This window comes from Protopterus annectens, chromosome 1.part1 (assembly GCF_019279795.1).
Source record: "Protopterus annectens isolate FY-2018-M chromosome 1.part1, PAN1.0, whole genome shotgun sequence".
Taxonomy (NCBI): domain Eukaryota; kingdom Metazoa; phylum Chordata; order Ceratodontiformes; family Protopteridae; genus Protopterus; species Protopterus annectens.
Window position 1 is genome coordinate 922,081,917 of NC_056726.1, and position 23,706 is coordinate 922,105,622.

The 23,706-nt window shown below is 38.1% G+C and overlaps 1 protein-coding gene across 1 annotated transcript in view; it reads right to left on the reverse strand.

Moving 5' to 3' along the window:
• The window catches only part of NPR2 (natriuretic peptide receptor 2), a 2,072,492-nt gene that overhangs the window by 1,209,234 nt on the left and 839,552 nt on the right, over positions 1 to 23,706 (reverse strand). The window contains exon 4 of the mRNA XM_044078984.1: positions 11,535 to 11,670. Coding sequence (XP_043934919.1) covers positions 11,535 to 11,670 — 136 coding nt within the window. The remainder of the gene's footprint in view (positions 1 to 11,534; positions 11,671 to 23,706) is intronic.

Genomic DNA, 23,706 nt, shown 5'->3' on the forward strand with positions numbered 1-23,706 from the left:
AACAGTCACAGCCCTTAAGGCCAAACACAATGCCAGACACACTTGTTATAGGTGACTCCATAGTCAGACACACTGACGTCCCCACTCACCAGACTGAACAAGGAAAAGATCACAGTTAGCTGCCTGTCAGGTGCTAGAATCCGCCACATAACACAAGCACTCAGGTCACTCCACAGCAAGTACAAGTATGACTCAGTCATTGTCCATGCCGGTGTGAACGACCTGAGACGCACCTCCCTGGACTACATGAAAAGAGACATAGAGGAGCTCTCAGATTATGTAGCCCAGGCCGGTATGACCCTGACCCTGAGCAGTATCCTACCCTCACCAAGAATGATGCCACAATACAGAGACAAAATGATCAGCTTTAATAATTGGCTTAATTACTGGTGTCATTCTAAGGGGATCCAATGTCTGTCTGCCTGGGATGACATGCTTGACAAGCCACGCTGCTTCGCAAGGGACGGCTTGCACCTGTCACCCTGGGCTTCCGGATATTGGCAAAGGCTCTTGCCACCCCATAGTGCCTTGTTAGGCAAGGCTCAAATGATAAACCTACCGCCCTAGAAAACAAAAATGGAGAAAAACTAAGGGTAATACTGCTCAATGCCAGAAGTCTAAACCTCAAGATGCATGCCCTCAAAGCCCTCCTCAGTATGGAGAAAATCGATGTTTGTGCTGTGACTGAAACCTGGATCAAGGCTCCTGAGAGCACCCCAGCACTATCAGGTTATACCTCATATCATGCCCGCCCCAAAATCCGGACCGAACTACAAAAGGAGGGGGAGTATCCATATTCATAAAGGATACCCACACCTCCAGGTTAGTGGCAACGCACGAAGCATCGGAGACCATCCAGGTGCAATTAACCATAGGTAAAACTGCCCTACAGTTTGTAACATGCTACAGACCACCTTCTCAAACTCAGGAAACCCACACAGCCTTCCTGAAGACACTGGAGAGTATAAATGTCTCTCCAAACACCATCATATTGGGTGACTTCAACTACCCAAACATAGACTGGGAACATTACTCAAGCCCCAACACCCTAGCCCAAAGGTTCCTTGAGTTCATAAACTGAAATGCTATGGAACAACTAGTCACCATTCCCACAAGAGGAGAAAATATACTAGACCTGATCATCACAAACATGGGGACAAAATGCTCCACACCGAAGTATATCCCTCATTGGTGAGATCAGACCATAAATTAATCTCACTGGAGATCCACATTCCCCCCCCACCCCCTGCAAAAGACCACAGTGAAGAACTTCTCAAAAGCAAACTTCACACTTCTTAAGACTGGAGTGGTATCCTTCAAGGCCCCGAGCCAGTGGAAACCACAACCCACGCTGCTGAAACCCTTACAAATGCCTTCTACGAGCACCTCCAGGAATGTATGGATCAAGCAATCCCTAATAAAATCAAGACCTTTTCCACCAAAGGCAGATGCCCGGTCTGGTGGACTCCAGCCATAAACAAACTCTACAACAAGAGGAGAAAGCTACTACATGACAGAGCAAAATCCCTAAATGGGATGGCATCTCTGATCAATACTAGCAAAAAACTACGATCACTCATAAAATCATCCAAGGCCAACTTTGAGAGAAAAATCGCTAATGACACAAAAGACAATCATAAAGCCTTCTTTAGCTATGTTAGAAACCTGGGTGGAAACTCCCAAATATGCTCAGAATTAGTCCAAAATGATAAAAAATCACTGAACCCACAGACATTGCCAACATACTGGCAGACAGGTTCAGTGCAAATTTCTCCCTCCCTCCCCCAAAAGGAGAAATATCTATCCCACCAGAGTCTAGCCTCCCAAACATCTCAGATGCCCAGGTGAGAGCTGCTCTCTCTAAAGCAAAAACACAGCATCAATGGGACCGGACGGTGTCCCCGGCTGTTTGCTACGAACTCAATGAGGAACTAAACCCACACATAAGGCTGCTGTTTAATCTTAGCCTTACTACAGGATACGTACCCAAAGAATGGCGTACGGCAACTGTGGTCCCACTCCACAAAGGCGGTGCTTCTACGGACCCTGGAAATTACTGCCCCATAAGCTTGACGAGCCTTGTCTGCAAAGCTATGGAGAGGATCATAATGGAACTCATAAATAAAGACATTGGGGACCTACAGACACTGGATCCTACCCAATTTGGCTTTGTCAAGGGCAGATCCTGCCTCTTTAACTTGGTCGACTTTTTCGAAACAGTCACTAAGGCCATTGATGAGGGTAAGGCAGTTCACACAGCCTACCTTGACCTAGCAAAAGCATTCAACACAATACCCCACTCGGGCATCATAGAAAAGCTCACCAGCTTAGATGTAAACCCATATGTCACAAGATGGGTTGCAAACTGGCTCAAGGACAGAACACACAGGGTTAGAGTTGCTGGTGCCATGTCAGACTCTAAGCCTGTCACGAGCAGTGTCCCACAGGGCTCAGTCCTGGGCCCCCTCTTGTTCGGCATTTATTTTTCTGAAGTGCAGGCAAACATAGGGGATTGTGGCTGACAAAATTTGCAGATGACTGCAAACTGGGCACCATAATTGACACTCCATCAGACACAGACATCCTCCAGAAAGGTCTCATAGAAATGGATAACTGGTGCCAGAGCCATGGCCTTAAGCTAAATGCCAAAAAATGTATAGTCATACCCTTTGGGAAAAACAAGGTAACCCCTAATTACCACATAGGTGGTAATCCATTAAACACGGAAGAAGTTATCAGGGAACTGGGGACCCAAGTTGACAGTAACCTCTCTTTTGACACTCACATTGCCAAAGTGGTTAGGAAGACCTTCTACATTGCCCACCTGATCATGAAGGGATTCACATCCAGATCAGGAGAGGTCATTGTACCCCTGTACTCTTCACTTATCAGACCAATGATTGAGTACAACGCCCCATTCCGAATGTACCTTACCCGACACCTGCAGCAGTTGGAAAGACCCCAAAAGTTCCTCACCAAAAGGATAAAGGGGCTCAAACATATGTCATACGATGCCCGACTGAAGAAACTCCAGCTCTATTCAGTCGCAAACCGTCTGCTCAGAGGTGATCTGTGCCTGACATACAAGGCCATGTCCAACCTGGAATTAATGGACATGCTCCACCTCAAAAATCCAAATCCACCAGAGCCACGAGAGCAAGAGACTTAAACCTCAACACGGATATAAATAGGACGTGCTGGAGGGACAGATTCATCACCCAGAGACTCCCTACACTATGGAACAGAATCCCAGTCCATGTGAGGCAGAGCCCCTCACTGACTCTGTTCAAGAGAAATCTTGACGAGTGGATGGGAGATCGTAGGTTTACCCTGGGAATCATCTCTGTATCACTGCTGGACAGAGGCACAGCAAACTAATGGGTATAGTATTCTCATCCTAAGGGGTGGTGAAAGCCACACACACTCTGGCTAGGCTTATAAATGCCCTAGGGCAGATAGCCTAGTATGAACCTATGAACCTACGAACCTATGAACCTAAGGAGATTTTCTCAGAATCTACACACTAAAAATGGAGGCTGTGGGGAATCAAACCCATGACAGCAAAATAAAGCTTATAAGCAAACAACAAATAAAGTCAAATAATTTTCATCAGGTTAAACTGCCACACATATTGCTCACCTAAGAGCAGAATGAGGACATGTCTGATGCATAAATGCTCTTAAGTTACCAGGAAACATTTTAAAATGTTTTAGAGATCAAGCAAATGAGATAAACTATGTGGACATTTCAATGGACAAAATCAATATGCTACCTGGATAAACAAATGAATGATACCTTCTCAAACTGCAATTTTCATACATTTTCCATAAAACCCCTTATTTAATGGGGGTCAGTGTGAGAATTTTTATCTTACCTTGAGAGGAGCTAATTGTATAAGTAGCAAGTGTGCAGGTGGCATATTCCCTTTCATAGTAAGATGTGGGAGGCTTTGCCTACATGAATAGGGGCATGGTCACTTTCATGGTAGGGTATGTAGGGATCTGTCCCCATGAATAGGGGTACAGGATACGCAGTCCCCATAATGACAGGGTGCGTACAACATTGTCACTATGAATAGGAGTGCAGAGGTACATTTTTTTTCATGATGAAATGTGGAGGCTTTCTCCCTATGAATCAAGGTCCATGGGACACAGCCCCTTTCATGGTGGGGTGTGTGAGACTTTATCCTCATGAATAGAGTGCAGGGTGAATGGCTCCTTCCATTGGAATGGTGTGTAAGACTTTTTTCCCATGAATAGGTATGTATGGGTCACAGTCTCTTTTATTGTAGGGTACACCGTAGGGTATGTGCAGATCTGTCCCCATAAATAGATGTGTAGATGGCACAGTCCTTTCCATAATAGGATATGTGAGGTTTTGTTCTCAAGAATAGAAGTGTAGGGAGGCCACAGTCCCTTTCATGATAGGGTGTGTGAGACATTGTCCCCATGAAGAATGATGCAGGGGGCACAGTCTCTTTCATCGTGGGATGTAGATGACTTTGCCACCATGAATAAGGGTGCCAGGGGGCACATTACCTTTCATGGTAGGGACTGGGGAATAGTCTCTTTCTTGGTAGGGTGTGGAGATGTTGTCCATTTGAGCAAGGGTGTATGGGACACATCCCTTTCATGGTGGGTTGTAGAAGGCTTTAGTCCTGTGAATAAACATATTTAGATTGTATATACTTTTAAATATTTTTTTAACAGAAAGGCAGGCTCTGGCCCCTTGAACAAGGGTGTATGGGACCACAGTCCCTTTCTTGGTGGAGGTAGGGATGTTTTATTCCTGTGAATAAACTTAATACATTGAATATAGTTTTAAATATTATTTTTTTTCAGAATTGCATGCTGAGTATGCACTTCTGCTGCTATCTCCATAATTTCAAAAGAGCTATGCAATAGTGCACTGAGCTGCTTGGGAGTAACAACACCTATATGTTTAATTCATGCCCCCAGCTATCATACAATACTAAGCCCTGGAAGTTCAATCAAAAGCCCAAGATACTACAGCTGTGGGTCCTGACAATATTGCTAGGTATATCATGAATAGCATGAAGCTTGACTTATCCATGCCCTTAACAATGCTGTTGAACCTCAGCCACCAAACAAGCTTTGTACTAACTGAATGGAGGACAGTAACAGTCATACCCCTGTACAAGGGAGGGCCATTCATTGACCCACACAACTACAGACACATAAGTCTGATCAGCCTCATATGTAAAGCCTTGGAAAGACTTATCATATAAGGAGACAATGAGGACATAGGAAACTTCCAAACACTGAAACCATTGAGTTTGGTTTTGTCAGTGATAGGTTATGCTTACTTAACCTAGTAGACTTTTTCAAAAGAGACACAAAAACAATACACAAGGGCAAAACAGTACACACCACCTACCCGGACATGGCCAAAGTTTTTGACACAATATCCCACTCAGGCACTGTAGAAAATCTTACAAAATTAGGAATAAGCCCATGTCACCCACTGGATTGGCAACTGGCTCACAGATAGAACACAGGAAGTCAAGATAGTGGAAGCTACCTCCAAAAAAAAAACAGTTATTAGTGCACTCCCACAAGACTCAGTGCTGGGACAATTCCTGTTTGGCATTTAACTCTCACAAGTCCAAGCAAATGTCAAGAGTGACCACATCTGCAGGTGTTTGCAAACTGGGAGCAATCACTGAATTCCCAAAACACTTCGCCATCCTCCAGGAAAGCTTGTTCCGAATAAATAACTGCTGCCATAGTCATGGACTAAATGCCAAAAAGTACATTATTGCATTCTTTGGGAAACATACTTCCCTGAGAAGCTAATACACTGGCAATACAACCATAAGAGTTGATCTAGCAGTTAGAGATTTATTAACATATACAGTCAGTGACCTAGCATTCAATCAACATGTGTCTACTCCTGTGAGGAAGTCCTTCTATATTGTTCAACTTATAAGCAAAAGGATATCATCTCTGTCCAGAGATAGCATTGTGCCACTGCACTCAGCCCTCATCAGGCTGATCATTAAGTATAATGCCCCCTTTGGTATGTGCCTGTTCAGACATATGCAATAACTAGAATGCCCACAAAGGTAATTCACCAAGAAGATACAGGGACCAAAGTACATGACCTACACAGACTGCCTCAAAGATCTATCATGACATTCAGTCTCTTACAGACTATTTATAGGTGATCTGTTCCTGGTCTATAAGGCATCCCCTGACCCAGCACTACTGGGCCTACAGCACATCCACAAGTCAAACATTATCAGCAACACATGATCCAGAGATCTTAATCTCTTCTGCAACATAAACAGAATGGTTTGGTGGGACAAGAACATATATCAGAGGATGCCACTACTCTGGAACAAACTCCCCATCCATGTAACACAAAGCTCATCCCTGAGCCTATTCAAATACAACCTAGATGAATAGATGTGAATACAGAAATTTACCCCAGAAATGCCTCCTGTGCTACTAATGGATTGATGAATGATTGGCTAAATACCCTATCCCGCAGCAGGGTCCCCTTTCAATATTTGGCAGTATGACCCAAAAACATTATTACAAATGGAAGTACAGAAATAAAAATCCTGTCTTGAATATTTTGTATTCCTATGGGATAACATGGCTAGGGTCAAAATAGCTCTTCAGATATGTGAGCCTACATATTCACCTATGAGCCTAGGAGTAATTTTTTTCACCTAGCTATCATATACTCAAATTAGACTTATAATCTATAAGCTGAAAGAGATAATTTTCTTATTGAAATTATTTAAAACAATACCTCTCGACCATACCAAATTCAGTATTTACCAGTTTTGAGGCCAAAATAATAAGGTGCCACGAATTTCTGAGTGGCCCCTTCCATAGCTCTCAACCGGTTAGCACATAAAATCTGGACAAAGACAAGAATAATGGGGGACAAAGCCCCCAAAATAGGGACAAATTTTAAATACTGCTCTTAGAAACTTAGAAAGTTGCTAGGATAAAAGGTCTTGCTATCCATGCATTTTCGGAAGTATATGAAGTCTGAAACTCAAATGCCTGTCATTATTTAATGAATTTGATCCTTACTGATTTGCCACAAAAATCCAGAAAACCACAGATTTTACGAGGAACAGACCCAAAATATGAGGCAAAAATCTGGACATTCTGCAAAAATATGGACAGTTGAGAGATTCCTGATTTAGCACCTCGAGTAATACAACTGTTTTTCATTTTATCCGTACAGCAGAAACATTACAAAGACATGCATCTGGAGTGTTTCTCCCCAGGCCTCCACTGAAAATTGGCTTCGTTCCAAGTCAGACTTTCCCATAAACAAATTTAAAATAAAATAAATAGACAAAATCCCGGTGTTTCTTCCACTGTAAAATAATTGTTCAGTATGAAAACAGTTAAAAATTGGATTAGTTTAATTTAGATTTGTTGAATGTGTATTTTTTTGTCATGAGGATATTCTTCATGTGGCTTTAAACTCTTCCAACCTACAGAAAATTCCTAGTAATTTAACTAACTGGAGTTCATGGATGGCGGCTCTGAATTTACCACATGCTTACCTCTCTCATTAGTTTGCAGAAAGTCCAGGCTTTTGCCTGGTATTTTTCATCTGTTCCACATAAAATGTATGCTTTTCTTTCAAATCACTGAGAATTAAAGTGACTAAATAAAGACACACATTTGAGTTTCAGACTTCGTATGTAAAGAAATACATTCTATTCCAAAGGCTGTTATCGTAGACACCTTCTAAATTTATAAGAGCAATATTTAAAACTTGTCCCTATTTTTAGACCTCCCCCTATTATTTTGCCTCTGTAGTCATTTCTTGAGCTAAGAGAGGTGGGGCGGTATGAATGGTAGAAAACCATGTTCCTTGTTGAGTAACTGTATGGACAGAAAAGTGAAGGTAAAGAAGCACTGCTTTGGTGGAAAATTGCCATGATGCACCCAGTGGTGTGACTGTTGGTTCTCTATGATTGTCACTGTTGATTTGACACCCTACTTTTTGGCTTTGCATATAATACCTCACATATGCATGTCACACACTCATCACACTCTTCCATTTTCTCACCTCCATAATATGGCGGAAGATCTGGTCGTTGCTCTCCACAGAGTTCATGGGAACTCCCATTCTTTCTTTTCTGATGACTGTCGTCAAAGGAGAAAGTGCTGTGTGGAAGGTGCAGGCTGTCCTCTTAGTAGGTAGGTCACTACCTGTGTCAATGGGGTTGTCAGGGCATATGTTTTGTGTTCTGTTAGTACTATTTGACTTCTGAAGGTACAACACTCAACTGTTTATGTGGTAGGTTTGTTTATACCACTAGCAAAATGCTTTTACAAGTGTGTTTATAAAGTTGGGCGAGCATCCACACATTCAATAATAAAATGTTTACTGAAGAGTTTGATATGAGTCTCTGTTGGAGATGTGATTTATTTCATAAGTTCTACACACCCCTGTTGTGTTGGCATTACTTTTTGATGACATCAGAATAGAACTGTATCTGGCAGTGGTTGAACATGAAAAAGAAGCCGATCTGCCAGATTGAATGCAGCCTCCTCCTACTGCCTAACATATATACCAACACCAACCTGAAATTTACAAAATGTGAGTCAATAATCTGCATTTGAGCTGCAGTAAGGGGTTATCATAAGGCATTTTCTACCGACGGCCAATTTACTGTAGGAACTAAAATCTCCAGAGTAACAACAGAGGCAAAAATTACACTGATAATTAAAAAAGCTATCAGCACTCTTCAGCTTCTGAATCAGTTAAAGTGAAGCTCATTCCATTTCATAATTACACCCCCCTCCATATCCAGCAATCAATGGCCCTGGGAGTCAGAAGTAAAGCTTAATATAGTTAAGAAGTTCAATAAAATTAAAAGCCAAACAAGCTTGGGGGGAAAAGGGATGGAATTGTTCTTAAACACTAATTCTGTTTTCAAGTTTAAACTTAGATTGACATTTTAAGTGTCTAAAACAAATGTGCATGATATTTTATGTCTTGCAATCTAGTGTACCCTTCCTATGAACAAATAATTTGCCCTGAAACTCTTTTTATCTCATGATTTTTAGTGATCCACATAACAGACCCCATTCTAATTCCACTATATAGTGTTCAAGCATAGCACACAAAGCACCTGTACCATCATCATCATCATCATCACATGCAGGCAGCAACACTCTCACATCACATCTGCCATTACCATAGCTTACTGACATATCCACTGAATAGTATATGTTCGCTCTACTATACACAGCGTGTACACACTGCTGTCATGCAAACATATGTCACTCAAAATACATGCCTCTCAGTGTCAATTCTGCAACTAATGAGAGGGTCTAAAATAATGAATAATGTAATGAGGACCAAGGAAAAAGTGAAATGGAGAAAAATCAGAGAGAAAGCAGTACATACGCCTAAAAGAAATTCACCAAGCATTTTGGTTTTGATGCACCACAGGCACATACCTCTCAATTTCTTACCACAAGAAATCCGGACAAAGCCACAAATAATAGATGACGAAGGCCAAAAAATAGGGGTACCTTTTAAATATTGCTCTTACAAATCTTAGAAAGTTGTTAGAATAACAGGTTTTGCATTAGCATGGATTTTCTGAAGGATATTAAGTCTGAAAAATTAAATGTCTGCCATTATTTTCTGACTTCAGTCCTCAGTGCTTTACCAGTGATTTGCTAGAAAGCTGCCATTTAATGAGAAATGGACCAGAAATAAGAGTCAAAAATTTGGACATTCTACAAAAATCTGGACAGTTGAGAGCTATGGTTCTTTTGTGTTTTGGCCCTATATGTAGTAATTCAGCTATGGTTGTATTTAGCTTTGCTAATAAAGGGTTCAGCTGGTTCATAACAACTTTCGTGCCTTTTAAATGGAAATAACTTAAACAGTTTTGGCTTTGTATATTTGTCAGATCTTTGAGTTTTATACAAGTTCAAAGTATGAAAAGGACAAGGGATGTACTTTGTACAGGAGTCCTAGGGAGCAGTTATATTAATGGTTGTATAGAGGCAGTTCATAAAGATTTTTCTGAAACAGATTGAGAAAGCTGCTTTATGTTCTCTGGTAGGTAGTTTCTGAAAATGTTTGAGGCAGTATCTGAGAAAGTAAAATTACTGTGGTGATTTACTGACTTTATATCTCACCTTAGATATACGACAATTGTTTACATAAAGATGCACCATCCATATTTGTGCAGGTATGGAGCAGATGGACAAAATAGTTTATATCATTTCAGCATAACTTTAAGTGGTGGAAAAGGATGTTTTGGCAGTTCTTAGGCTGGAGTTAAAGTGCTTGCTGCACTTGATCCACTGAATGCTGTTTAACAAGATACAGTAATTAGATCTTGCTTAGTGCGCAGATGGAAATTTAACAACGTTGTTACATATTTGTTATGGGATCTAGTAGTATAGTAAGAACACTAGAGATATACATAGACACTTGGTAACTGAAATGGTCTAGTCATGGTGATGTGAAGAAAGGCATAAACGTCTTCACCTTGCAGATTAGGACTAGCATTTTTTAATTTGCCCTAATTGCAACTGTTTTTATGCATTGGTCTACATCCAGGCAATTTAGCTTAGACCACAAATTTATATTCCTAGTGGTCAGCAAAATTGTTGCAGTTTATTTGAGAACTGAATCTCCTTCTACCAAGAAGCACTGAATTTAAACCAGGATTTCTTTATCAAGAGTTTATTAAATAAACTAGTTTGAAGCTAATTAGATGATTCAGCAGTGCTGTTAGAGGAATAAGATGAGTGTGAAATTGTCTGCATGTTATATATCTGTTGCTCCACAGGAGGCTTTCATGTCATTCACAAAGACTGTTAATAATAGTAGATCAAAGGCAGATCTTTTGGTGGAGGGTCGAGATGACACCTTCTCACATGAATTCTTCTAACTTGGAGATAACTGAGACTAAGCATAGTGACTTGTTAGAGGTGCTACAGACCACCAACTCTGCAAGAAGATCCTCCGCACAATGGTGTTAAAGGCTTTCAGCCAAAGTACTCATCTCAATTAGTCCTGCTTAATCCTGCTAGCTTTTCTGAGAAAGGAGGGATGTGTTAGGTCCCATGACGTTGATGGATGCCATAATGATTTACAGAGAGAATGTTCTTGTCAAGTGTCTGAAAATATAAAAATATAAATAAAACACTATTGTTCTGGTTATATTTTGTGTTTAATAGTTTGTCTGTTTTTCAATTTGCATTTGAATGTTGGTATCCCACAATTTCATCAGGGTAGATGGGGTTACATAATTATGCATGCAAATGTTATGTTAATCAGCGGCCAGATGTACCTACTTTTTATGGGCCTTTGTCCAGATTTGTAATGTTTCCAGGATAAGATGTATGATTAAAACTACATTGTACGTTATAGCACCTTCAAAAAATACAGCCATAAAATAAAAAAATGAAATGTGACTTGCTATGACACACAGAATATAAATCAACTGGATATTAAATACCGCTTTAAATGTTCCAGCTAATTTTATTTTACTTAGCACATACCTTGAAATTCCCGATTCCTCATTTTGTCAATAATTGTCATTCCATCGTTTTTGGATTTTCCCTCAGCCAGAGTTTCATTGAGTGCATAGGCATAAAGCAATACACCATCATGAAAACAGCCAGATATTAAGTTCATCTGCAAATAATTGAAAAAAATACTGTCTGAATAAATCATTTGATTGTGATCATATATTACATTAATTTTATTTCCTTTTATTAGCAGTCATTTGGTGATCCCAATAAGAATAATATTTTCCATGAAGGCAGCCCTGGATACAATATGAAAGTGCAGCAAACGTGATAGTTAAATGATACATACAAAAATATAGTACATGTAATAGAAAAACAGTGTAACAACATTATGTAGATAATGTTTACATGGCCATTGCACAATGATTTTCGAGTAAAAAAAAAATCAATACATAATGAGCTAAGCATACAAAATACTGTAAAAGCAGAAAGAGAATACAAACAATATTAGATTCATCATTTTACTTGTTCCAGCAAAACTTAAAAAAATATTTAATATTATTCATGGGATAGAAATGTAAAGGATGTTCCTTATATTATGAGTGGCTATCATTCCATACTTTATTAGAGGAATTTGTCCAAGTGTTTTTTCATTGTTTTATGTTTGATACTACTCTGTCATTCACTGTATGCCCACTACCCATATTTAGTCCTCCTAAAAGAGGAAGAAAAGGGATTACCGCATCCGCATAGGCTTACCACTGAGCCTGCTTAACAGTCCATGCCCATCTATGGTGTGAACTGATATAGTCTATGCTCTTGTGTTACTAGGTGCATACCCCCCACTACAGATGACTTGTCAGCACTTTTTGCTCATTTATAGCCCCATGATCAAATCCCCTTCCAGCCCCCAATAGATTAATTTGTTCCTCCTTAGGGCAAGAAGTAGGCCCCTTTGTTCCATTACTAAGATGACGGACCTTTGGCTCATTCATTCCCCTGGCACTGGGAGGTGGCCATCATATGAGACAGGAAGAAACTTCACATGACAGCCAACCTTTCTTGGCTAAGAAGACAGCTACAGCTTATCTCAAGGGAGATGTATACATGCATCCAGACATGCCATTTCCCTTGCTTAATGCAGATCAGTTGTCACCCCAGCCAATAATATTTTATGCCACAAAACTCACACTCCCAAGTGTCAGCACTGCAGTGGACCAAATCATCACTACTTCTTTATAGGATAGAAGCAGGCAACTGATAGTCAGTCAACCCATCCTTAACTACCTGGCTTTTTAACTTGCCATGAAACTAATTGAATAAAGTCTGTGTAAGGTATTTCCATGGCTTTATCCCTCTGTGCCACACAGTTTAACAACTTTTGCCTCATTTTGTTTCTCTGAGCTTAATTCCCCTGGCCAGAACCTGGGCTAATAACTAGGTAGAAAAATACTTCCATCCTTTTTCCTGAGACTAGGATAGCTGGCCAGAAACCACACTAAATTCTATTGCTATAATCTATGTCTATATTACATTATCGAAGTTTCAAAACCTCAAATTTCATATGGTCAACACCATATAATCGAAGTCTTGAAACATCGAAAATGTAATAAAACACAACAACCTACAAAAACAAACCATTTAAATGCTCTAAAAAGGGGGGCAGGCCCTCCTGCACCCCCCATGGGGGTCTGCGCCCCCCACACCCACGCTACTTAAATATACCAACTCTGAGATCGCACTACAGTGCAGAAAAGGGAACTCTTCTCTTTCCGTGCTGTACGGAGATCTCCGTTAAAAGATTTGAAGTTTCAAGACTTCGATCATATGGTGTCGACCATATCAGATTTGAAGTTTTGAAACTTCGATCTTCTGATATACACCCTATCATTCATGTGGCACCTAGTTCATCACTTAAGCATGGGCCACTAGTATTTTGTTTATTTACCTAAGCTACACAGATCAGACTCTGATGGACTTTTCACTTAAGACATTGTTATATATCATATTCAAGCAAAGAAAGATATGAAGCAATAGATTAAAAATATAGAGACAAGAAAGGATAATATGCAATACAGAATGCTGATGCATCATTCATTTATAAATATTCATGTACAAGATAAGAAGTTGTTGAGGTTACAAAATGATGCATAGGTGCATAGCATGGATTAAATGTAGCAACAGTAATAAGAGAGCTTCGCACCCCCCCATGCCATGTCTTCGTTGCTGAAGTCAGACCACAAAGCTGTCTCCTTTGAAATAAAAATCGACTTGGTAATCCTTGCAAAACATGGAGCAGTTAGGAACTATTCTGAACCAAACTACATTCTATTAAGCAATAGTCTGTCAAAATTCAGTGCCCTTCCCAAACTATGTGCAATTATTCACTGAGATCCAGTACAACCATGTAAATGGCTCTATAGCACCTGCTGTACCTACTAGAAGTAAGCTTAAAACAAGCTCTTTAAAAAAATACTGGTTGAATCCTAATTTTAATAGAGTATATAACAAAAGGAAAAATAGTCATGACCAAAATCAGGAAGAGTGATTCCAATAATGATAGGAGCTCCCTAATTAAACTAAACTGGAAACTAAGAGTACCAAATTACTCCAACAAGGCCAATTACAAGGTCAAGATTGCCTCACAGGCTAAAGGCAATCACAGGACCTTCTACAGCTATGTTCAAAACCTCAAAGGTAGCGCATATCAGTGTGCAAAACTGGTGATCAATGGTGCCACATTCACTGAGCAGAGCAACATAGAAAATTTGCAGTTTGCAGCTGATAAAGTCAGGTCAAATTTCAGCCGGCCTCACTCTCCCACACTCCACCACCTCCCCCCATGAAATACCTACTAGCATGACCCCGCCAACTATTATCAGGTAGTATGTCCTGATGGTGCTCACTAAGGCTAAAAACACAGCCACAATGGGCTCTATCAGTATCCCAGGATGCCTGCTAAATAGCTTGAAGCATAGTCTATCAGGAACACTTGAGCCACTTTTCAGTTACACCCTCAAAACAGGATCTGTACCACAGAAATGGAGGACTGCAACGTTTGTATCACTTCATAATGATGGACCATCAATCGACCCCATAAACTACAGACCAATTAGTCTGACTAGTCTAAAATTGAATGCCATGGAATGAATTAACATGGAAATGATCAACAAAGAAATAGGCAACCTTCAGACACTGGACCTAACCCAGTCTGGCTTTCTCAAGGGAAGGACATGCCTATCAAACCTGATGGACATTGAGAAGGCCAACAAGGCAATGGGTGAAGGGAAAATGGTGCATACCTTCTGCTTGGACCTGGCTAAGACAATCAATTCAACACACCCACTCAGGTTTACTTGACAAACTCAGTGAACCGGGCATAAACCCCTACAAACCTCACAGGATTTCCAGCTTTCTCACAGACAGGATCCAGGAAGTGAGGTTTGGTGAGACTGTTTCTACTAAGAGGCTTATCACCACCGGGGTACTTCAGGACTCTGTGCTGGGACGGCTCCTCTTTAGCTTCTGCTTCTCAGAGGTAAAGGCTAATGTCAAGAGCCTTTGGTTGAAAAATTTTGCAGATGATTTCAAATTAGGAGCGATCATAGATTCCCCCATGACACAAATATCTTACTAGAGGCTCTAACACAGACAAATGACTGATGCCAAAGTCACGGAATAAAACTTAATGCCTAGAAATGCATGATAGCACCTTCTGGGAAACTGCTACCCAAATTAATTACTCTATCAATACAACACCCTTAAGAGTTGTCCTGATAGCCAGGGATCTGGGAAAATACAGGTTCATAGAGAAGTACTAAGCTAGCTGCCCTTGCTGGCTATTTTAAACCTAGCCAATCTCCTTTTTTGTGCTCAGAATAACCTATCTCACTTGATTTAGGCCTCGTATCCTTTACATAAGGTATCTTTGTGACATTCCAATTGTTGCATGTGTCTGGACAGATACATGCCAAATGAAGTATTATATTCAATGAGTGGCCTAATGATGGCTGAGTAAAGAGGAACAATGACATTCCTAGATCTAGATACAATCCCTTTGTTTATAAACTGTGCATTATAGAAGGACTTTCTTATAATAGACACATGCTGGTCATAAGTTATGTCACTGTCCAAATAAGTTCCCAAATCCTGAACAACTGTGTCAACTTTTAAAGTCGTAATGTTAATGTTGTAGTTCTCTGGAGTAGATGACTTCTCAAAGGATACAATAATGCATTTTTCGGTACTTAGTTTCAATCTGTGATTTCAGTATCAGTTATTTATCTGATACAAGCCTTCCAGCAGGATGGCTAAGTCATTTGGGTTTTCAATGACTGCTCCTAGCTTGCAGTCTTCTGCTGATTTAGTCAACTAGATACCTTTAGTATTGGCTTTCACTTCAGAAAAGTAGATGCTCCTACCTTACAGTCATCTGCAAACTTGGTCAGCCAGAGCTCTTTGGTATTGGGTTTTACTTCAGAAAAATATATGCCAAATAGTAGAGGTTCCAGCACAGAACCATGGGGCTTCACTGGTGATTGTTCTATTTGTTTAGGTATCTTCTCCTATTTTGATTATCTGCATCCTATCTGTGAGCCAGCTGACAATCCAGAGGGTGACACAGGGGTTATTCCCAGTTTAACTTTTCTATTACTCCTGAGTTGGGAATTGTGTCAAAAGCTTTGGCCAGGTCAAGGCATGTAGTGTGTACTATTTTGCCTTCATCCATTGTTTTGCTGACCTTTTCAAAAAAATCTACCAGGTATAGTAAGCATGACCTGCCCTTGACAAATCCCACAGTTTCAGTGTTTGGAGGTTCCCTATAGATTGATTCATTCAGTGATAAATGTTTCCATGGATTTGCATATGAAGCTGGTCAGACTTATGGATCTGTAGTTGGCTGAGTCTCTGGAGGCCTGTTTTTATGCAAGGGAATGACAGTAGCTGTTCTAAATTTTTTTGGTACAAAACCTATATGGAGGCTGAGATTGCACATAGCATTGTGTGGCTAAATTGTGCTTCATGATATTTGTGATGTATCCATGCATGTTGTCAGGACCCACTGATGCAGTATTTTTTGCTTTTGATAGAACTTTTAGGATTTGGTCTTGTGTGATAATGGGAGGTGAGCTGGTTTCAGGTATATCTTGAGGGACAGACGGAGGGGAGAGAGGGGTAAAAGAGCTAAATTTATTAGCCAGTATATTCACTGTATTTTCACCGGTATAAATAACATTGTTCACAATCAGCTCAGTGCATTGCTATGATTTGTTTTTGAGACTATTTTAGCATGAAACTTGGTTTTGGTTGATTTTATTAAGCTCCTCAGTTGTTTGTTTATTTTGGCGACAAGGGGTATAACATTTTGGGAATTGCTCTTCTTACTTTTAGTCAAAATTATTTTTCTTTTATTATAAAGCTTGTTGATATTATAGTTCCACCATGTTGGCTTGTTTCTGAGGTTTGTCTTGTACTTGTTCCTGTGGGGTACATGCTAGCATAAAGTGGTGGTGTACATTTCTGTGTATTCAGTGGAGTTACCCGTATGTCACCCGGTCGATAGCCAACTGGCTCACATATATTTCTTATATATGTTTTGACTATACCTTTGTACATGATTCCATTGTAGAAAGATCATATGATTTCTATTAACTTACTAGAAGCATATTTAAATGAAGTATTTCACTGAAATTAATCATCCTATGAACAGCAGAAGTGTTTGAAACATTATTGTATGGGACTTGGGTAGTATATACTTGATTTTTGAGTACTAAGTGATACATCTGGTATGTCTGTAAAGTACTTTATCCATTAGTTTACTCCCACCTGCTTAAGACTAAAAACAAAGCTGATGGCATTCTTTGAAAAAAAAATCTAAGATGTTTTAAGCTGCTGTTGATGTGTAAATCCTGTAACATTTCAACTATGATGATTCAAAGTTTTCAATACAAGAATAAGATACTCAATATAATAATCGGATGTCAAAGTATCGCCTGACAGGATTTGTGGGTTTGGTCATATTTTTACTATTTTAAACCTTTTATTTTATGCTTAACACAACTAAAATAATAAACCAATATTTACCAACACTTAAACAGCACATATAATGCCAATATTTATATTAGTGGACTTAAGCATCCATCTTTAACATAACATTTTAAATGAAATACATTTCCTAACTGAACAGACCAGTACATATTTTTGTGTGTGATATAGACAGCATTGATATGTCACTATAGGATATGCTATCTAAAATCACTACATTTCTACGCATCCTTTTTTATAAGTTCATAGGTTCTTAGGTAAGTACTAGGCCACATGCCTTTGCACACCATTTTAAGCCAAGTCAATTTACATTTTTGTGCTTGAAATAACCTATTCCATTCTGTTGTACGTTGGCCTTAACCATCCCATGGTCAAAAATGGTATATTACCCCTAATGAGAATAACTGGGAACATTCCATAGATAATTTGAAGGGACCCATGCATGGGATAAAGCATTTAGGAGCTCTCTCTCCATGGGGCAGTTCTGGGGTAAAATCGCTACTTCAAATCCATAGTTCTAAGTTGTGCTTGAATGTGGGCAGGGATGAACTTTCTTTAATGTAAATGGAGAATCTGTTCCAAAGCAGTAGGACCTTCTGCGAGATATACCTGTGCTTCTTTATTATACATTAATGTTCTATATTTTATATAATATTACTATATAATTAATATATTAATATATATATATATATATATATATATATATATATATATATATATATATATATATATTTTAGATTCACTTTATATCCTTGAAATACTGAAATGTCGAAATTCAGTATGTCGAGGCTACAAAGTCGAAACCTAAAAAGAACGAAAACTCAGAAGCCCGAAATTCAAAATCTCACATATCGGACATTTTGAAGTTGCGCTTCTGCTGTCCACAAACTCACAGCTTCCTCCCCATACACAAACACAAGCTCTGTACTACATAAAAGCAGGGGGGCAAGTCCCCCTGCACCCCCTCATGTGGGGGGCTTCATCCTCCACCCCCCTACTTAAATATTCTAACTCAGAGGTTGCACTACATGCAAAAACACACAAAACACCACCACACAAGCTACATTCTCCTCGCACACACACACACACACACACACACACACACACACATCACAGCAACAAAACACGCTAATACACACCACAGCCCCTACCCAAAACCCTTAACACATTAACACTTACCTGAATCCATAACCACATCGAAACACCAGAAGCGGTAATTAAAAATCTCCGGTATGCAAGGTTTTGAATTTCGAGCTTTTGAGGTTTCACTCTTTTCAGGATTCCACTTTATTGGCTCGAAATACTGAATTTCGATAATTCTAAAGTGAATCCATATATTTTATATAATATTAGTATATATTTAATATATTGATATTATCTTCTATTTATATTTTCTTTCATGTTTAATTTTATATAGTTTAGATATGTTAAATCTTACTTCTATTTTTATTTTCTCACAATGCTGTTCTAAAAGTAAATGTTATATTTCTAGCTACTCTACAAGCAATAAAGGAGATTCTATGCAATAAAGGTGATTCCATATTGGTTTATTAGACTTCTAATATGACTCTGCCACGCAACAACTAGAGACGGACTGCTAAAAAATAATTGTTGCTGATTTTGTCTTTTAGAAGTGTGGCAGATATTTCAAATAGGTCTAAACAACTTTTCTTTATGAAAATGCTTAGAGTATTATTGGGATATCTAGCTCTAGAAAAAGCAACTTGCTTGTTACTCATTCAAAAAGTAATGGTATGAAATTAATGCAGGATATATAAGCATCTGTTACTTCTATTTGACACAAAAGACTAATTTTCTATAGGTCTAGGAATGAAAGACATATTTATTACAAGAGATGGGCAATTTTGGATGTAGAATGCTTACTTTGAACCAAGCAGTTAATAACACTAACTCTAGAAGCTCCAAAAGTACTCTTTTGACTAACTTTGTAGGGCATTATAGTTGGATGTTTTGTGAGTAACATGCAAGTTGTACCTTTTTTGCAATTTACTTAACTCCATATACATGTGTATGATACCAATGGATCTCTTTTTTATTCTGCAAGGTTATTATGAATATTCCTATTCCTATTTAGGCAATTTTTGTTAGAATGATTTAATCTGGTTAATTGCATTTCAAATTGTTTTAAGTCTAGCATGGTTTGAAATTAAGAGCTTTTTTCTCCCGGCCTCCACTGAAAATTGGATATTATCCCAGTCAGACATTCCCAATAAACAAAAGTCAAATAAAATAAAATAAAATAAATAAACAAAATGGTTTATATATAGCCATACAGATTGTGCACAATTTATACACTTGATGCATGTTGAACCTTTGTATTTGTATTTTCAGTTTTAGAGGCATGTGCAGTAATATGTATGACACATATATATAATATATGATATATATAATATGAGTGCCAGGTATTATATGGGGCATTTATGATTGGTGCTCAAATGTAAAATCACAAATGTGAGATTTGTTTCTTTTGTGTTGAAAGATCAAGCCTGCAGTATCTAGTCTAATTCAATTTTCCTGAAGATGGATAGATTATTGAGAGAGTATATTTAATTAGCAATAGTATAGAGGCAAAAGGGGACAAAAATGTTTGAAGAATGAAATAGTGGGTTTCAATGTTGCTGTTTTATTTTCAGTTCAATGCTTAGCAACTAACGTCTAAGTGTCAATTAGTAAAGTATCGAACTTCACTCATGGAACCACACAATATAGATACATTGAGACCAGTCTGATATGAGATACAGACGCATCATAGGCAGGGTTAGGGAACAAGTATCTTGATAAGTGACAAAGCCATGAGTTAATCCCTAATCCTGCAGTAGAAGATATTTCATGTAAAACATAAATCAGACCTTCACAAACTGCATCCATTCATTTTTTTTTTGTATTTTTATGCTAGAGTAGTATTAACTATTAACTTAAGTGGTTGCTTAAGTTTCTGCTGAAGAGTGCTTTAGGTAGTTGCATAGGTTTTCTTGACAAGGTGTCTCGTGTAGTTTTCAAATGTTATTTCTACTTTTTTGTACTGCCAGTTTACTGATGATATGTTTTTGTACAGAAAAAGGGTTATGTTATAACTTGGTTTTAAGTGTGTGTTTTAGCTATCTTAATCAGTTCAACTTGGGTATATTTTATACTTTAGTCAGACAGAATTAGTTATATTTCCAGTAATTATATTTTCAGAATTGACTAGTTTAGTGTCTTTTTTGTTTACTTTTTTCTTTTATTTTCAATTTTTCATTCTAATATGAATGAATATGTTTTCTCTTGGAGGCTGAGTTAAATAGGCAATGTGTTGAGGGTTATGTGTGTGGATATTGTGTGTATATATGAATGTTTATTTTTTACATTGAAGTCAATGAGAACTATGGTGTATGTTTTACTTTACTTTTTATTTCATTTTACTTTTTTTAATTAAAGTAACTGTAGGTTTGAGTTTATGGATATTTTATGTAGGCTACTGATTTTAGGTAATGAATGTATGTGTGTTTTGTGTGTGAACTGTGTAAACTGTTAGCTTTTCAAAAGTAGCATAAAGATAATGGTTTAGAAGAATTTTAATAATTATGATGGTACATCAAGGATGTAGATAAATCGTTGGTGATAAATTAAGAGTAAAGATAAACTATTTACCTTTGTGGAGATAAGAATGTCAACAAAAATATTTACACAGTGTAATGGATGCATGGAAAGTTAGGATGAACAGATAGACAGATAGATAGATAGCTAGAGAGATAGATAGATAGATAGATAGATAGATAGATAGATAGATAGATAGATAGATAGATAGGTAGATAGATTGACGTAGGTCAAGATATACATAATTCCATCATCAAACATTTTATGATCCAAAGAGTGAATACAAAAGAGGAATCATTTTTGAGAAAACCCCATATGCACCCCCACACCCCCCCTGCTAATTATATATACTGACTCTGAGACTGCACAGAAGTGGGTAAAGAGCAAATTTCTAGGCCCAAGGGCACTGTGATCTTGCATGCTAAAAGAAAAAAAAGTGCATTTGCACTTTTTGAGCACTCACTCTTATTGACTCCAACTACATGGTTTACAGACAGTTGCTTGAAAGTTCTCTTCATCGAATAAAAAAAGCTAGTGTGTGTGATCGAAAATCAACTGATAGTGCATCCTTACCTTTTATATGTGTGCAACATCGGGGACTTTGCCCTTTCTCCTCTGTAGTGCAATCTCAAAGTTGGTATGTACAAACACCTGAGGCTAAGGGGAGGTGCAGGAGGGGTTGACCCCCTACAAAAAATAAATAAACTTTTTTGTGTACATTTTGTTTGGATAGTGAGTGATCAGTTCTGTTTGATCACTTGCCATTTGATATTTTTTCAATATATGGATATCCAGTCATATATATCTGTATCTGCCTATATAGATAGATTTATAAATAGATATAGAGATACAAGTATTTAGATAGAACCATTGATATGTATCCATACAAATAAGACTGGACAACAAAAAGTCAAACACCAAAAAGTTCTTTAAAGTCTGTTTAGATAAAGCAGCAAAGTTCAATAGGTCCAAAGCTATTTGTCCATCTGTGGAAGACTGCGAGTGAAAGTCAATCCTGAAAAATCCTTCACCAAAGGGGTTTAAAAGAGATGGTCCTGGAAGAATGCAGTTGCCCCAATACATCTGGCATGCTTGATACAAGTATAACCAACCCTGTATGTATATGACCTGTCTCTACCACAAAATGATTATAGCATTAATATTATCACAAAACAAAGTACACATGAACCACAATTCTGAAAGTAATCATAATCCATAACTTAGCAGTACGTCTCCTTAACTGCAGCCTGAACATCTGAGGCTAGAACTAGATTTTGTGCTGGAGCTATACCTTACATTGCCTCCAAGAACTGCATTAGGCTTACTGGTATAGAAAGTTTGAAAATCCAGGCTTAATTCATGAGCCCATCTCACCACCATAACAAACATTGCCTTCATAATGTCACAGCTATGGCACATCTTTGGACTAAGGTAAATGATAAAAGAAATTCTAGGTGCTGATTTAGTATTATGGAGATGATCTGAAGATGTGGTCTCATTTCAAGCATAGTTCTAATTAGTTTCATAGTTAAGTAAAATACAGTAATCAGTGTTAGTCACTATTTTTTTGCAAACTGGACACTCCCTGTGAAGCTCAAACAAATATAAATATATCCACTTTACACGTCTGATGTCTGACTTTTTAATTAATCTCATTTATGACATGTTTTCCAATGAATAACAGTCTTACTCAATTAGAAATGCTCGGTCGGAGTGTATGATGCATTTAAAGATGCTGACATAGCAATGGCTGATGTTTCAGGGTATTAAGAATTAAGAGAGCTGCGTTAGTCTTTCTGGGTACCATTAATGAAGATACAAGCAGTTCAGACAAGTCCAAAAATGTCTCAAAGTTATGGTTAATGTTGGGCTAACTGTTGCATATAGAAATAGCAGTGAATCAACCATGGTCTTGTATATCTTTGAACAAATTTATTAAAATAAATTATGCCAAAAGTCATGTTTCTCAATTATATAATTCCAGTGTCAAATATTCTCATGATGACAGTGACTTTAGTATCATACTGTTACTTTTGCAATGCAGTAAATAAGCTCTAAAATCTAACATGCCAAAATGACATCCTCTGGCTAACCAAATATTTTCATCTGATGAAATTAGTCACATTAGCAAAGAAAGCAATTGTTTAGACAAAATGATAAATGAAAATGTTGAAGGTAAAATGTTAACAAATGACAGACCATTAAAACCTCACAGATTATATGAAAGTAAGAGTTGTACTGTCACTAATTAAAAAAAAAAAAATTAATGTCATGCACTGCTATGACTTTTCATCAAGCAGGGTTATGTCAGAAATTACACTTTCTTTCAGAGAATTCATTGGCATGAACTGGTTGAGGTATTTCAAAATGAAATATTCCAAAAGCATACAAAATCTACATAAGTAAATACAAATTCCCTTATAAAATGAAGCAATCCAAAGATATCTAGTTGGCCTTTTTGAAGAGAAGTTTTGCTGAAACATACGTAGTGAGTGAGCTACCTTAAATTACCAAATAGTATACAAGCTGGCCAGCCAGAGAAGATGAGATGAAGTAGCTG